This window comes from Labeo rohita, chromosome 2 (genome assembly GCF_022985175.1).
Source record: "Labeo rohita strain BAU-BD-2019 chromosome 2, IGBB_LRoh.1.0, whole genome shotgun sequence".
NCBI lineage: Eukaryota > Metazoa > Chordata > Actinopteri > Cypriniformes > Cyprinidae > Labeo > Labeo rohita.
In genome coordinates this window covers 26,167,038-26,182,846 of record NC_066870.1, presented here as the reverse complement: position 1 = coordinate 26,182,846, position 15,809 = coordinate 26,167,038, and the positions used below count along the sequence as shown (strand labels likewise).

The 15,809-nt window shown below is 35.1% G+C and overlaps 1 protein-coding gene, 1 pseudogene and 3 gene segments (V, D, J or C); 4 read left to right on the top strand and 1 right to left on the bottom strand.

The window, feature by feature from the left end:
• Positions 1-1,536: 1,536 nt before the first annotated feature.
• ing5b (inhibitor of growth family, member 5b) lies at positions 1,537-3,617 on the bottom strand. The gene is made up of 8 exons (XM_051136689.1): positions 3,449-3,617; positions 3,053-3,124; positions 2,784-2,950; positions 2,593-2,704; positions 2,420-2,513; positions 2,189-2,324; positions 1,878-1,939; positions 1,537-1,775 (listed from the first exon to the last, which is right to left on the bottom strand). Exons 1-8 carry the CDS (start codon positions 3,483-3,485, stop codon positions 1,736-1,738), a joined length of 720 nt encoding a protein of 239 aa, XP_050992646.1. The 5' UTR covers positions 3,486-3,617; the 3' UTR covers positions 1,537-1,735.
• A 956-nt stretch (positions 3,618-4,573) lies between these two features.
• On the top strand, positions 4,574-5,790 carry LOC127154368 (T cell receptor alpha variable 9-2-like). The segment is given in 3 exon segments: positions 4,574-4,689; positions 4,779-5,041; positions 5,688-5,790. Coding segments are annotated over 3 exon segments (387 nt in total).
• A 993-nt stretch (positions 5,791-6,783) lies between these two features.
• On the top strand, positions 6,784-7,381 carry LOC127177780 (T cell receptor alpha variable 38-1-like). The segment is given in 2 exon segments: positions 6,784-6,939; positions 7,029-7,381. Coding segments are annotated over 2 exon segments (393 nt in total).
• A 3,205-nt stretch (positions 7,382-10,586) lies between these two features.
• Positions 10,587-11,232, top strand: LOC127174941 (T cell receptor alpha variable 14/delta variable 4-like). The segment is given in 2 exon segments: positions 10,587-10,730; positions 10,905-11,232. Coding segments are annotated over 2 exon segments (354 nt in total).
• A 603-nt stretch (positions 11,233-11,835) lies between these two features.
• On the top strand, positions 11,836-12,316 carry LOC127177773 (T cell receptor alpha variable 38-1-like; annotated as a pseudogene).
• The last annotated feature ends 3,493 nt before the right edge of the window (positions 12,317-15,809 follow it).

The window sequence follows — 15,809 nt, the reverse complement described above, 5'->3', positions numbered from 1 at the left end:
GGAAGAATATTATTTTATGATCACTAATATATTCTTATTGGTCTAGTTTTTAATTTATCCACGTTTTATGGAGTTTTATTAAGAATAAAGTGTTTAAATGGCCGTGATTTCAACTGGCAGCTTATTGTCGCTTCCATTGGCAGCTCAGTCTGACAGCCGCGAAGAGCGCTCCGAGGTAACGCGTTTTCTACCACTCTTGCTACAAGGAAGTATGTTATTTTATGATCACTAATATATTCTTATGGGTCTAGTCTTTTAATTTATCCACGTTTTATGGAGTTTTATTAAGAATAAAGTGTTTAAATGGCCGTGATTTCAACTGGCAGCTTATTGTCGCTTCCACTGGCAGCTCAGTCAGACAGCGCGAGCGCTCCGATGTAACGCGTTTTCTACCACTCTTGCTACAAGGAAGTATATTATTTTATGATCATTAATATATTCTTATGGGTCTAGTCTTTTAATTTGTCGACCTTTTATGGAGTTTTATTATGAATAAAGTGCTTAAATGGCCGTGATGTCAACTGGCAGCTTATTGTCGCTTCCAATGGCAGTTCAGTCATTCAGCCGCGAGAGCGCTCCGCGGTTAACGCGTTTTCTACCACTCGTGCTACAAGGAAATATATTATTTCATGATCATAAATATTTTCTTATAGGTCTAGTCTTTTAATTTATCCACATTTTATGGAGTTTTATTATGAATCAAATGTTTAAATGGCCGTGATTTCAACTGGCAGCTTATTGTCGCTTCCAATGGCAGTTCAGTCATTCAGCCGCGAGAGCGCTCCGCGGTTAACGCGTTTTCTACCACTCGTGCTACAAGGAAATATATTATTTCATGATCATAAATATTTTCTTATAGGTCTAGTCTTTTAATTTATCCACATTTTATGGAGTTTTATTATTAATAAAATGTTTAAATGGCCGTGATTTCAACTGGCAGCTTATTGTCGCTTCCACTTCCAGTTCAGTCATTCAGCCGCGAGAGCGCTCCGCGGTTAACGCGTTTTCTACCACTCGTGCTACAAGGAAATATATTATTTCATGATCATAAATATTTTCTTATAGGTCTAGTCTTTTAATTTATCCACATTTTATGAAGTTTTATTATGAATAAAGTATTTAAATGGCCGTGGTTTCAACTGGCAGCTTACTGTCGCTTCCACTACTAGTTCAGTCAGTCAGACAGCCGCGAGAGCGCTCCGAGGTTAACGCGTTTTCCTTGCAGCGAGAGTGACAGAGAACGCGTGATACTCACAGATCTAAAGCGGTTGAGACTGCCAGCCACCAGCCCGCCACTGGCAGGTCACGTGACCTGCCAGAATCAGACTGGCAGCTGCCACCAGCCACTGACAGACAGACTGGCAGCTGCCACCAGCCACTGACAGGTCACATGACCTGTCAGTGGCGGCTCCTGCCAGCCAGTTGAAGATCGAACCCCTACTGTTAACCTATGAAAACTTGTATATATTATAAATACTAAAACAAAAAATCTAGCCATTTAGACAAGACATTAAAGTAACAAATCTGTGCATCGTCATAAATAAACTTTATTCTAAAGCAAAAGAAAAGAGATCCATGCCCTCTGCTGGCACCAACTGGAAAATGCATTTAATAGTCATCCCTGTTGTTACACTCATGGTTGTCTACACAGCAAAGGCACTTTTACAATGTTAATTGATTTTCACTGAATAGGCTGTAATTGGACATTTGATTCAGGAGGCATTGTAGAAGCGGACTATTTTTTTCTCATCTCTTGGGTGCATCGTGGACAGTACCTGTGAACAGAGAACACAACACTTTAAAACTACAATACTAAGTACATGGAGTATGTGAAGTGTGCAAATAAAATAAATATTAAATACATTAATTTGGCTTACCATTTTCCCTTTGGTTTGGTTGTCAGGCCAACACAAGCAAAATGAAACCATTCAATTGGACACTGTTAAAAAAAGAGAATGAACCTCTTTAATTACTTCATATTAACAATAAGATGACTTTTCTCTGTTTACAAAAAATGCCTATAAAAATCCTATACTGCCTATTTCCACTGGATTGGCAGTATTGTGAATATTATAAACTATAAATTAAATGAATTAGTATTTTATTATGGAAAACAATACTTGTTTCTGTGTGACAATTGTATTTTCTCAAACAATGGCTTTATATATATTTTATAACTATGACTCACATCAGAATTGTCACATCCAATCATTTCTCCATATGATACTTGACTACACAAGCAGTATGTGGGTTCATTAGGGTCCACTGGCATATCCAGGACGTCTGATGGGTGCATGGCGAGCAGAGATTCACTTATGTTTCCACTAGTGTTTGAGAGACAAAACACAAAGAAAGAGTTAAATACAAAGCCTTAAAATAATATACAATTGCATCAATGTCCTTTTAACATGACAGTTACCTAGCTTTCTGTTTTTTCTGCTTGGGTGAGTCTTGATCTGATCCTTTCTTGTCTCTTCCATGGGATCCCTTTTTGTCTTTTAAATTCTTCTCCTCTGAAACAACAAACAAATGCATTTAGTCTCACCCACACTGGGCATTAATTGTATCAATGTTCTGAACAATAAGACTTACTTCGAGATTGCTTTTCATCTGAGCTATCCAAGTCACCCGAGTCCAGTTTCTCCTGCAGATCGTTCTCAAAGCGTGCAAGATCAGCATCCAGCCGTCGAATGTGTTTATCCACCTGGAAATGCAAGCAGACTTGTTTTTGCTTGACTCATCTAGTGGTGCATGCAAATATACAACTGAGGACTGCTACTCACCATTTCATAAATCTGCATTGCAAGCTGAACTTTGTCATCGCTGTACTCTTTGCACTTGTTGTAGGCATTTTCAATCTTCTTTAAATGCTGGACACGCTCCTCAGATGCTAGATTTCTAACTTTTTCCATATACTCAGAAGCTAGTTCACTTATCTCTGCTTTTTTCTCTGTGAACAGTGACAATGCAATTGTTCATTAGTCATTGATTTTTAAAAAGTTAACTGTTCTGGCCTCTTACACAAAGTGATATTGATCCAAACAATGCACACCTTCAGTTCTGTTATCTAAATCCTCCATTAATGAGAAGTTTCTCTGCAACTCGCAGGGAAGTCCCTCGATGCCTGGAGTGAATGATTACAATTAAAAATCGTGCAAACTGTATTTACATGGCAGGAAAAGAAACAACATGCATGCATATGCTACAGGAAGTTAACTTTACATACTGATCAAGGGTATTGTAAGATACAAAACATCATTCAGGCACTCAGTCATGTACATTTTAGCATTTTTTTGTAACGTAACACATAAGACACTGATATATTTGTAATGCTGAAACACCTCAACTCACAAGTGGGCTGCAAGAGGACTTAACCACATTTTATACAACTTGACAGTAATCAAAATGTGGCAACAAGTCATTCAAGAATACCATTTAAAAAACTTACTGTCTAAATAATGCTCTAAGTACATTCCTTTCGCCATTCTTGTTAGTATTAGCTTTGTACTTGCAGGCGTGTGCGATGGTTTATTTAGCGCGCTGAATTTCCCTTCCTGGAGTCACTGTGTGGGATTTTAGATTTTTATATGAAAATGATCAACCTTACTACTATTAAGTAAACACACAAGACTGTCCGCGTGGTTTATATATCGTATATTGTAGCGTTACATCTTCATCTGTAGTGCATCAAGTAACAACTGTCTCTACATCGCCATCTACTGCAGTGGAGGTGCAGGTCGGCGCTTCGCTCTCTGTGAAAGAGCAAGGTAATACAGTGAAATTCGGTTGGTATTTTTAATATAATCACAGTATATTAAATACGTCGTATATTCTTTAGTAGGTTTCTTAATATTAACTCCAACCATAAGTCTTTTTTTAATAATGTTTAAAAAGTGATTGACAAGACCACGTGACGATACAAGCTCTATGTTCAGAATTTAGCACAAGGTGGCAGTGTCGTCTTAGGTATCAAAGTGACGGGTTGAGCCTCATTATCATGTCGAATACAATAAATGGCTTAACTGATATTGATTTTAACCTATTTAGCATTTTCTCTGTATGAATACTGCACATGGACAATGGACATGGTGAAACGGCTGTCTAATGGAGTACCTAAGGAGTTCAAAACGAGGTGTAACAGAGACCAAAAGTCATCCTCAGCACTGGTGAGACCCACTGTGACCAAATCACACTCAGTCCTCATGCAAAAACCCTAGAGATGTTGGGCTGCAACATCATAAACATAAATGGAGACATGTCAGTCCAATATTCGATTTAAAATGTTAAATTACTGTTAGGTTTTGGGCTAAAATAAAACATGAATGAGAAATATATTGGACTAGACAACTCCTTTATTCAATTTACATTAACTGAATACAATGGGATACAGTTACTTTTAAATCCAAGAGTGTGTTTAAAGTTTGCATTTCAAATAAGCCCAGTTGTTGTTGTTAAAAATAATAATAATATGATAATATGATGAGAGTAAACCCTGTGAGGCAGTAAGGATAGTCTGTATATAAATGACTCCTCCCAGTTTTGCATTTAGCATTTGTAAGTGATGAAAGCAGTAACAAGACATAGACATAAGCTCTATTATATATCTTTTTGATTTCACATATATTTAACGCTGCAAGGATATGACGTTGCGATATAGTAATTTGCTTTTTATAGCAGCGTTTATCCTAGGTATGTATTTTTGCCTTTCTTTCTTTCTTTTTTTTAATCAAATAGTTAATATGTTCTTTGTGGACAATGATTTATGTTTGACTGAACAGGATGCACAGCACAGGACACTGTAATACAGTCTAAACCAGTTATGACAGCTTATGAAGATGGAACAGCCACTCTTGACTGCACTTACAAAGCAACCAGCACTCAATATCCAAATCTCCTCTGGTACCAACAAAAGACTAATGGATTGCCAAAATACATGCTGATCAGACTTTCTGGATCTGGTAGCAATGATGAAGAGTTCAGCGACAGATTTAATGCAAGTCTCCACACATCTACATCAACAGTTCCTCTGACAATCACGAATGTGCGTGTGTCTGACTCTGCCGTGTACTACTGTGCTCTGAAGCCCACAGTGACAAAAACACACTCAACACTAAGACAATAACCCTGTTACCTCTATTTAAGAGATTAGTCAGTCAAAAAAAAAACAAAAAAAACATAAAAATCCTGTTTGGTGAATATATAGATTATCTCAAAGTTACATTTAAACGTATCCATTTGGGAGAAATCATATGTAGTATATTAAATCAATTCCTTTTGCAATATTATTTATATAAATGCAACATTAACATTTTATGATAAAATAAGTATACATAAGGTTGTTCAATTGAGCAAAACATCTAGAGACTGTGTTGTAATAATTGGCAGTACCAGACAGAATATATCACATATCCAGTCTGTGGGAGGAGTTGCATTATGCATTATCAAATGCATTCAAAGAGACCAAACCAGATATTAACTTTTATTCTCCCATCAGTCTGTGGATGCTCACTTCAACTAAACGATCCAAACTAAGGAAAACCATGATGCAATGGTTAAGGAATTTGTTTCTTGTTTTTGTACTTTATTTAGGTATGGTAATGATATTCTTACATATCCATGTGCATTTTAATACTTAATTCTAGCTGATGTGTCACTTTTTGTATTTAATTAATTTAATATTTTTACAGAATGTAGAGGAGAAGAAACAGTCAACCAACCAGAAAGAAATCAGACTGAATTGGAGGGAAAGTCAGTCACAATAAACTGTAAATATAGCAGTGCTTCAACAGCTCCAGATCTTTTCTGGTACATCCAGAAAGAAAATGACATTCCTAAATACATCATGAGAATGGACAAGTTTGGAACTGGAGAAACTGCCACTGAGTTTCAGAAGAGATTTCACTCTAATTTTTCATCAGATTCAATTCCACTGACAATCAAGGATGCACACGTGTCTGACTCTGCTGTGTACTACTGTGCTCTGACGCCCACAGTGAGAAAACTTGAGTCAAACCACATACAAAAACACAGGAGCAGAAACATGCTCTGAGATGGACGTTTCTTTGATTTAGTGAAGTTATGTAATATGGTCAAATTTAAGTCTATGCTGCTGATATTCTTGTTGTATCATAATCAGTACATTTACATACGCAATGATACATTGTTTAAATAAATAACAGATGATTATTTGTTGCAAGAAATAATTTCAAGAAACACATATGTTTAAATAACTTTATATATCAAAGCTGACCACACATTTGTGTGTGTGTGTTTAAGTTTTCATTTAAACTCTGAAAAGCCTGACTCATTTGAAATAATAAAAAGATATCTGGCAAACATGATTTTTCTAATTTTGATTTTTCTAATTTGCTTTAAAGTGACAGTAAAGACTTTTGAATTGTTACAAAAAATATCTAAAATAAATGTTGTTCTAAAGAATTAAAAAATCCTGAAAAAATGCATCATGGTTTCCACATAAATGTCAAGCAGTACAACAGTTTTCAACACTGATACTTAGAGAATCAAATCAGCATATTAGAATGATTTATGAAGGATTATGTGACTACTAAGAAACTTTTTTTTTTAAATTACCAACATCAAACTTTTCATCAGTAGTGTATATTAAGTAATCACACAGCATATGCATTTAGAGCACACAGAAAATATACAAATGTTTATTTATTACATGTGTACCATGGACTAAATTACAATATAATACATAACACATTACACATATAAGAACATACATTAATGAGTGTAAATGGCTTGTTTTGGTGTGAATGAAATGGCTTAGAGAGGAGGGACTTAGTGTTCATAGATCTTCCATGATCTAATGTGTTTGACAGAGACTGTGGTTGAAACGATTCAGTCTGACTCTTCTCAGAGTGAACACTTGTACAATGGATCTCCATTCAGTTATTCTGTTCTGTGTCTCAACCGGTATGTATATTTATTTAGTAACTTTTTTGGTTATTTATTAAAAAACGAAATAAAAAGCACTACAAAGATACAAATATGCTTCTTTTCAGCTGCTGTCTTTGGGAATGTCATCAAACCAATCAACACAGATGTTTTTGCTGAGGAGGGTTCAAGTGTTACATTATCCTGTAGTTTTTCTGACTCTGCACAAACAGATTATCTTCACTGGTACCGTCAGTATGGAAGATCAAAAGCTGAATTTCTTGTACTCACCTATGACACTGAAAAAGAAGCTAAGCAGTCTGTTGTAGATCCAAGATTCACTGTTAACATTACAAAAAAGGAACAAGTGGATCTGAAGATCTCCTCTGCTGCTGTATCAGACTCTGCTCTGTACTACTGTGCTCTGCAGCCCACAGTGACAGGAAACACATCAGCTCTCTACAAAAACCTGTTACAATGAGAACCAACAGAGAAACACAGAGACAGAGAGAAAAAATTGTGAGGATGAAGCTGATATATTCATCTAAGATTCACACTTGAAATTCAGTAATTTTTGTTATTTTATTTTAATTTCGCACATGAAGAAAAAGTTCTTTAAAAAAATTATTATCCATGAGAGTACAGCCAGTTTTTTTGTATCCTCATTATTATACAAAAGCAAAACTCTCCCATTCACTTATTCATCTTCAAGGTGTATTCAGTATTGATACAGTCGTGTCACACAGGTTGAGGAATATATTTCTCTTCGCACTGTTCATTCTAGGTATGAATGTACATGTGACTGAAGCTGAAGGAAGATCAGTAATATATAAAACCAATTCAGAATTATAAGTTTTCATTCTGGTAATTTTAAACAATCATTTAATATATAGTGGGGGAAAAGTTATCAAACACAATTAGATGATATAAAATATACAATACATCATATGGATGAACGTGAACAGCAGCAGGAAGTTCAGAGAGGAGGAAGTTCCTGTGTGTGTTTCTGACTGATCTGCAGTGACTTACAGCTCAGAGCACTGAGAGACTCAACAGAGAACTGAACTGATCTGATTGAACATGGACAGATGTGTCATACTGATTCTCATTGTGGGAACAGGTACAGTATTTATTGAGCTACTGATAAAACTCAACAGTTTTAAACCTCAAATGCTAAATTATTCATTTGACTGATTGCTTTTTTTTTTTTTTAATAAAAAAAAAAAATTTTGTATTTGCTAAATTATTTTTATTATTGTTTTAATATTTGTTTATTTATTATTATTTTGATCATATGTGCTTATTGTTGACAGGTTTGGTGGCTGGAGACAGTATTGAGCCAGATAAAGGGACAGAAAAAACCTTCTAAAGAAACAGAAACTGTCAAGCTGAGCTGCTCATATAGTACAAACAGTGAATATGTTTGGCTTTACTGGTACAGACAGTATCCCAACAGAGAACCACAGTATTTATTATACAAAAAAGCACGGTCAGCGGGTGATAATGAACACACCTCTGATCATCGGTTTCAGTCGACTACATCACGTACATCCACTGAACTCACTATTACTGATGTACGTCTGTCAGATTCAGCTCACTATTATTGTGCTCTAAGAGTAGGAGCCCAGTGATACAAAACATGAGACATGTCATACAAAAACCTGAAGCTCTTTTCACTTTGAACCAATCTAGTGAAAACCACAATCAAAACCACAATCTATCCAGCCCCAAATGTAATAAAATATGTGGTCACACCTGTATAAGACTGAATTAAATCTTTGTTGCAAGGCATAAATTGCAAATTAGAAATAATTTTATTTAATACAGAAAATCGATGATATACCTAACATCATGTTGGGTCCAGATAAATGATCTCTTAGTGAAAATGAACACTTCTGAAGGCCAAATAGTATACATCCATTAAATGCTTTGAAACACAAATGCAAAAAAATTTTTCAGGGCAAAAAGGCAAAAATCTTTTTCAGGAATGTTTTTTAAACAAAGTACAAAAATAAAAATAAAAAAATATACAAAGTGAACCAAAAAGAAAATAAGCCCATTTGTTTTGAAGAAATGATGCCATGATGGAATTAGAGGCTTTCCACAGATCTGACAGACTGTGGTTAAAATGATTCAGTCTGACTCTTCTCAGAGTGAACACTTCTATAATGGATTTTCATTCAGTTATTCTGTTCTGTGCATCAGCAGATGTGTGTTTCTACTGACTGATTTTGGCCGATTGATTAATTTGACTGAATAGGTGAAATCTCTCTAAAATGCTACCCATTTCTTTAATTTCAGCTGAAAATCTTTGGAAAATACTAATAAAGTAAATGCAACAAATAAACTAAAAAAATTATTAAATTAACTTTTTCTAATGAATGTAGCCATATATATTAATTTAAATTCCAGTTTGGCTTCTCAGAAGATTTTCAATTAGTAACAAAAAGGCAATTAAAAAAAAAGTCAAGCTCTGGAGATTTATGTCAGTATTGATTATGACTCAAAATACTGTTTCAAAATCAGTGTATAAACAAAAAATAAGCACATAAATATGCACATTTAATAGCAAGAAGAAAAAGCAAGACATGAAAACAAAGATTAAAAGGTACAATCTGTCTAACTGTAAATGTATGTGTATTAAGTTAAAGGTAAGTTTCAAGTGGCTAAAGATCTGACATGTTCTAAGTGCATGTGTTTGACAGACTATGTGGTGGAAACAATTCAGTCTGACTCTTCTCAGAGTGAACACTTGTACAATGGATCTTCATTCAGTTATTCTGTTTTGTGCCTCAGCAGGTGTGTATTTCTACTGACTGATTGATTAATTGATTTTTTTGACTGATAACATGAAATCTTTCTAAAATGCAACCTATTCCTTTTCTGTTTCAGCTGTTGTCTTTGGAAATACTATCAGTTCATATAGAACAGATGTTGGTGCTGATGAAGGTCAAATAGCTACACTGTCCTGCAGTTATTCCTCCTCTGGTGGTACAGATTATCTCTTCTGGTACCGTCAGTATGGAAGATCAAAACCTGAATTTCTTGTAACCACATACAGCACTAACACTAAGACTGTGGTATCTAATGTAGATTCAAGATTTTCTGTTAAAGTAGCAAAAAAGGAAAAAATCCATGTGATTCTGGAGATCTCCTCTAGCTGATGTTGAAGACTCTTCAAAATCTACTGTGCTCTGCAATCATGAATGTGACGGGAAACACAACAACAAAAACTGTACACAAACCTTTCCTTATTTAATCCAGTTAGAACAAGCAAGATATAGAGAGTCAAAGATTAAAAGAGAATCTGTAAACTGCAACAAATAGCAGCTAAAGATGATATATTTAAACTCAATGTGACATTAAAAATCAAATGAAATTAAATGAATCAAATGCTGTTAACTACATTAAATCCATATAAAAATGGTCTACTGTTTAAGTTTCAATCCATTATCTTGTGTAGGTACAATGAGCCACAAGGCGGCAGTGTTCTCAGACAATCAATAAGGAATTGCAATTAACAACAGAATTTGTAATTGATACTACATTTTAATATTATAAGAAAAGAGACTAAAAAGCACAGACATATTTTTGATGTCTCTTTTTTTCATATATCATACTATTAAATGTACTATTAATGAAGGTTCAAAGCTTCACTGGTTTCACATTCACAGAGATCAGGAAGTTCCTGAATGTGTTGATAACTGAACAACAGAAAACATCAGTAACACACAGTCAGAGCACAGAGCACTGAGAGAATTAACACACAACTGATCTGATCATATTCACCATGAACAAATACATGCTGCTGCTTTTCATTATGGCATCAGGTGTGTCATTTATGATTACTTCAGATCTTTTAGCAACAGTTTTATAAAACCCTATAAAACATTGGATGGTATTTTTATTGATTTTCTTTCAAAACACTTGTAATTTATATCTTTAGTGATATACAGTGTTTAAAGTAAGACAAAATTAGTTAATATTGTGCTTAATGTTTGCAGATGTGACAGCTGTGGACAAAATTGAGCCAAATAAAGGGACGAGCATCATCAAAACAGAAGGAGAGTCTGTAACGCTGAGCTGCTCATATGATTCAGACAGTGAATATGTCCGTCTGTACTGGTACAGACAATATCCTAATGGAGAACCTCAATATTTATTACGTGAAGGAGCACGATCAAACAGTGTTAAGGACAGCTCTAATCCTCGATTCCAGTCAAGCACTTCTCGCTTATCGACTGAACTCATTATTAGTAGTGTGACTGTGTCAGATTCAGCTCTCTATTACTGCGCTTTAAGAGTTGAAGCCCAGTGATACAAAACATGAAACAAGTCGTACAAAAACTAAAAGCCATTTTCACTTTGATGCTCTTATTATGAAAACCAAATCAAAACCTCAACGTGAGATAATAACTGCAAACACCTGTGTGAGGTTGAAGGAGGAAATGTTTTCTAAAAGTATTAAAAGAGCAGATAAGGTAAAAAAAAAATGGGTTTAAAAGGCAACAGTGTATTACAAATATTTACTAAAGGCATGTCATGCTTTAATTGTGTAAAAACCTAAAGCTTCCACGTATTACACATAATTAAATGTGTTTCATGTAGTTTTGTTTCATAAAGCTTATGGTGACAGACTGTCTGACACTAAAATGTGACTAAATTTTTAACAAAATCCACATTTAATATGCACTTAGAATTATTACTACTTAGAATTTATCTGTATCTTTACAATAATGGACAGAAAATTTGTTTCACATAATGGTAGCAGTAATGAGCCAGGCTCCAAGAAAAACTATTCCTTCACAATAAAGCTCTTTTGACTTAAAGCTTGAAAAGAGGAGGGACTCAGATCTGACATGATCTAAATGTTTCTGACAGAGACTGTGGTTAACAGGATTCAGTCTGACTCTTCTCAGAGTGAACACTTGTACAATGGATCTTCATTCAGTTATTCTGTTCTATGTCTCAACAGGTATGAATATTTATTTGGTTGATTATTTGGTTATTTATTAAAAAATAAAATAAAAAGCACTAAAAACTACAAATGTGTTTCTTCTCTTTCAGCTGCTGTCTTTGGGAATGTCATTAAACCAAACAAAACAGATGTTTTTGCTGAGGAGGGTTCAAGTGTTACATTATCCTGTAGTTTTTCTGACTCTAGCAAAATAGATTACCTCCACTGGTACCGTCAGTATGGAAGATCAAAACCTGAATTTCTTGTACTCACCTACAGCAATGCAAAAGAAGCTCAGCAGTCTGATGTAGATCCAAGATTCACTGTTAACATTACAAAAAAGAACAAGTGGATCTGAAGATCTCCTCTGCTGCTGTATCAGACTCTGCTCTGTACTACTGTGCTCTGCAGCCCACAGTGACAGGAAACACATCAGCTCTCTACAAAAACCTGTTATAATGAGAGACAAGAAAGAAACATTTTGACAGAGTGACAAATATTTAAGCATGTTTCAAATATAATTCAAAGCAACATTCCAAATAGTTAAATTTTTTTAATTTATTTTGCACATGGAGGAAAAAGATGGCATTACTTACAATTTTAGGCTACCTCTGAGAATACAGCTTATTTTTTTTATATCAATTATTATAAAAAAGCAAAATTTTTTTTTTTTGACTTCATTTCATCTTCAAGGTATCTTTGATTTAACATTGAAACAGTCATGTCACACAGGTTGAGGAATATATTTCTCTTTGCACTATTCATTCTAGGTATAAATGTAATAAAACTGCATTTTCAATTGTTTTTATCATTTTATTTAAAACCTTTACACAATATAGATCATATGGTTGATCAGTCAGGCAAACATGTGACTGAAGCTGAAGGAAGATCAGTAATATATAAAAGCAATTCAGAACTATAAGTCTTATTCTGGTGCATTTGAACAATCATTTGCAATATGGTGGGGAAAAAGTTATCAAACACAATTAAATGATATACAATATACAATACATCATATGGATGAAAATGAACAGCAGCAGGAAGTTCAGAGAGGAGGAAGTTCCTGTGTGTGTTTCTGACTGATCTGCAGTGACTTACAGCTCAGAGCACTGAGAGACTCAACAGAGAACTGAACTGATCTGATTGAACATGGACAGATGTGTCATACTGATTCTCATTGTGGGAACAGGTACATTATTTATTGAGCAACTGATAAAACTGAACACTTTAACATAAAACCCCAAATGCTAAATTATTTAAATTGTTTGCTATTTCTATAAAAAGATATGACTTTTTATGGAAATAGCAATTTTTTGTGTTTGCAAAATGATTTTTATTATTAATAAATTTATTGTTTGTTTATTTATTGTTATTTTTATTATATGTGCTTATTGTTGACAGGTTTGGTGGCTGGAGACAGCATTGAGCCAGATAAAGGGACAGAAAAAACTTCTAAAGAAGGAGAAACTGTCAAGCTGAGCTGCTCATATAGTACAAGTAGTGATTATGTTTGGCTTTACTGGTACAGACAGTATCCTAATGGAGAACCACAATATTTATTATATAAAAATGCACGTCAGCGGGTAGTTCTGAACACACATCTGATCGTCGATTTCAGTCAACTGCATCACGTACATCCACTGAACTCACTATTACTGATGTACGTCTGTCAGATTCAGCTCACTATTATTGTGCTGTAAGAGTAGTAGCCCAGTGATACAAAACATGAGACATGTCGTACAAAAACCTGAAGCTCTTTTCACTTTGAACTTATCAAGTGAAAACCACAATCAAAACCACAATCTATCCAGCTCTGAATGTAATAAAATATGTGGTCACACCTGTGTAAAACTAAATTAGATCTTTATTGCAACGCATTAATTGTAAACTAGAAACTTCAGAAAAGAAGCATTAAGAAAATGTCCAGATATTAGTTACACATGTTAAACCACTAAGCATAGATCATATTTGTAATTTACATTTCAGGCAATGTTCTTTAAGATGGAGGTAGTTAGTATGGTCTCGAGCCTTTCCTCTGAGTAGATCAGCCCTCCACTCAGCATTCATTTTTCACTGCCTGCAGTCCAGTAGTTTGTTGGTATACTGAAATCTATCAGATCTCTTTTCAGTACATCTTTATATCTCAGTTTAGGCTGTCCAACAGAGTGGGTACCCTTCTTGAGCACACTGTGCAGAATTGCGTCGGGAATGCGGGAAAGGCACATTCTGGTAACATGACTAGTCCATCTGAGATTGATAATTTTTAGCCAGGAGGAAAGGTTCAGGAGGACGTTTTTAGTCACTTTAAACAGATCTTCATTTGCCATTTTATCCCTCCAGGTCTTGCCAGCTGTAAACCCGAGGCATCTAGTGTGAAAGGCACTTAGCCCCATACAGCATTCAGCCCCATACAACAGGATGCTCAGAACACATGCTTCAAACACTCTTACTTCGATGCAGACAGATAGATGTTTTTTTTCTGCCATACACACAATTTGTCAAATGCCCAAAAGCAGAGGCTGCAAAAGCAGAGGCCACTTCCTCAACCTGATTAAAATTTCATTGTCTAGGGTAGTATTGCAGGTCACAGTATATCCAGCCGGTCTTTTGCAGGACTATAAAAAGAGCTTCTCTGTCAACCGAATCAAAAGCTTTAGTCAGATTAACAAAAGCAAGATTTTTTTAAACTTTATTTTTGGCATTTTTGCCTTTTGATTATGATATGTATTTGAGACAGGAAGCAAAGTGTGTGAGAGAAAGGAGGGGGGGATAGGATTGGGAAAGGTCTGCATCTAACTCGGGACGTCCAGGGCACAGTGATGCTATATGTCGAAGCACTGCCCATGAGACTATTAGCGGCAACTAAAATGAATAAATTAACTTTAATTATATGGCCTCTCATTCCACTTGCTCATATTCTGATTAAAATTCCAGTTGAGCCTCCAGTGAGGTGTGACCAATTCAAATAAAATTCATGAAAGGGAAAGTTTTTAAATTCTGAATTCTGCCCAAAGCTGCTTGATTATTTAATACAGAGAATCCACTATATATAATATCATGTTGGGAACGTAACCATCCTCACAGTGAAAATGAACATTTCTTGAACTTTTCAAATGTAGTATTTATTTATTAAATGCAGTGGAAACTAAGGTGGAAATCTTTTTCAGGATATGCAGTATATTCTGAGCAAAGTATATTTTAAAATCAAACATAAAACACATTAATATCACAGAGAAAGCAAGAGAATACATTAATAAGCCGTTTCACTTGGTACATGGGTGTTAAAGAAAGCCATGATGTGGCTCAGGGAGGAGGGACTCAGTGTTCACAGATCTGACATGATCGAATTGTGTCTTGCAAAGGCTGTGGTGAAAAGGATTCAGTCTGACTTTTCTCAGAGTGAACACTTGTACAATGGATCTTCATTCAGTTATTCTGTTCTGTTTATCAACCGGTATGTATATCTATTTGTTTGATTTTTTGGTTATTTATTAATAACTACAAAGCTACAAATGTGTTTCTTCTTTTACAGCTTCTGTCTTTGGGAATGACATTAAACCAAACAAAACAGATGTTTTTGCTGAGGAAGGTTCAAATGTAACATTGTCTTGTAGTTTTTCTGCCTCTGGAGGTAATGATTATCTCCACTGGTACCGTCAATATGGAAGATCAAAACCTGAATTTCTTGTACTCACCTACACCAGTGCAAACAAAGCTCAGCCGTCTGTTGGAGATCCAAGATTCACTGCTAACATTACAAAAAAGGAACATGTGGATCTGAAGATCTCTTCTGCTGCTGTATCAGACTCTGCTCTGTACTACTGTGCTCTGCAGCCCACAGTGACAGGAAACACATCAGCTCTCTACAAAAACCTGTTACAATGAGAGACAAGACAAACACAAGAGACAGAGAGAAGAATTGTGAGGAGGAAGCTGTATATTCAGCAATGAT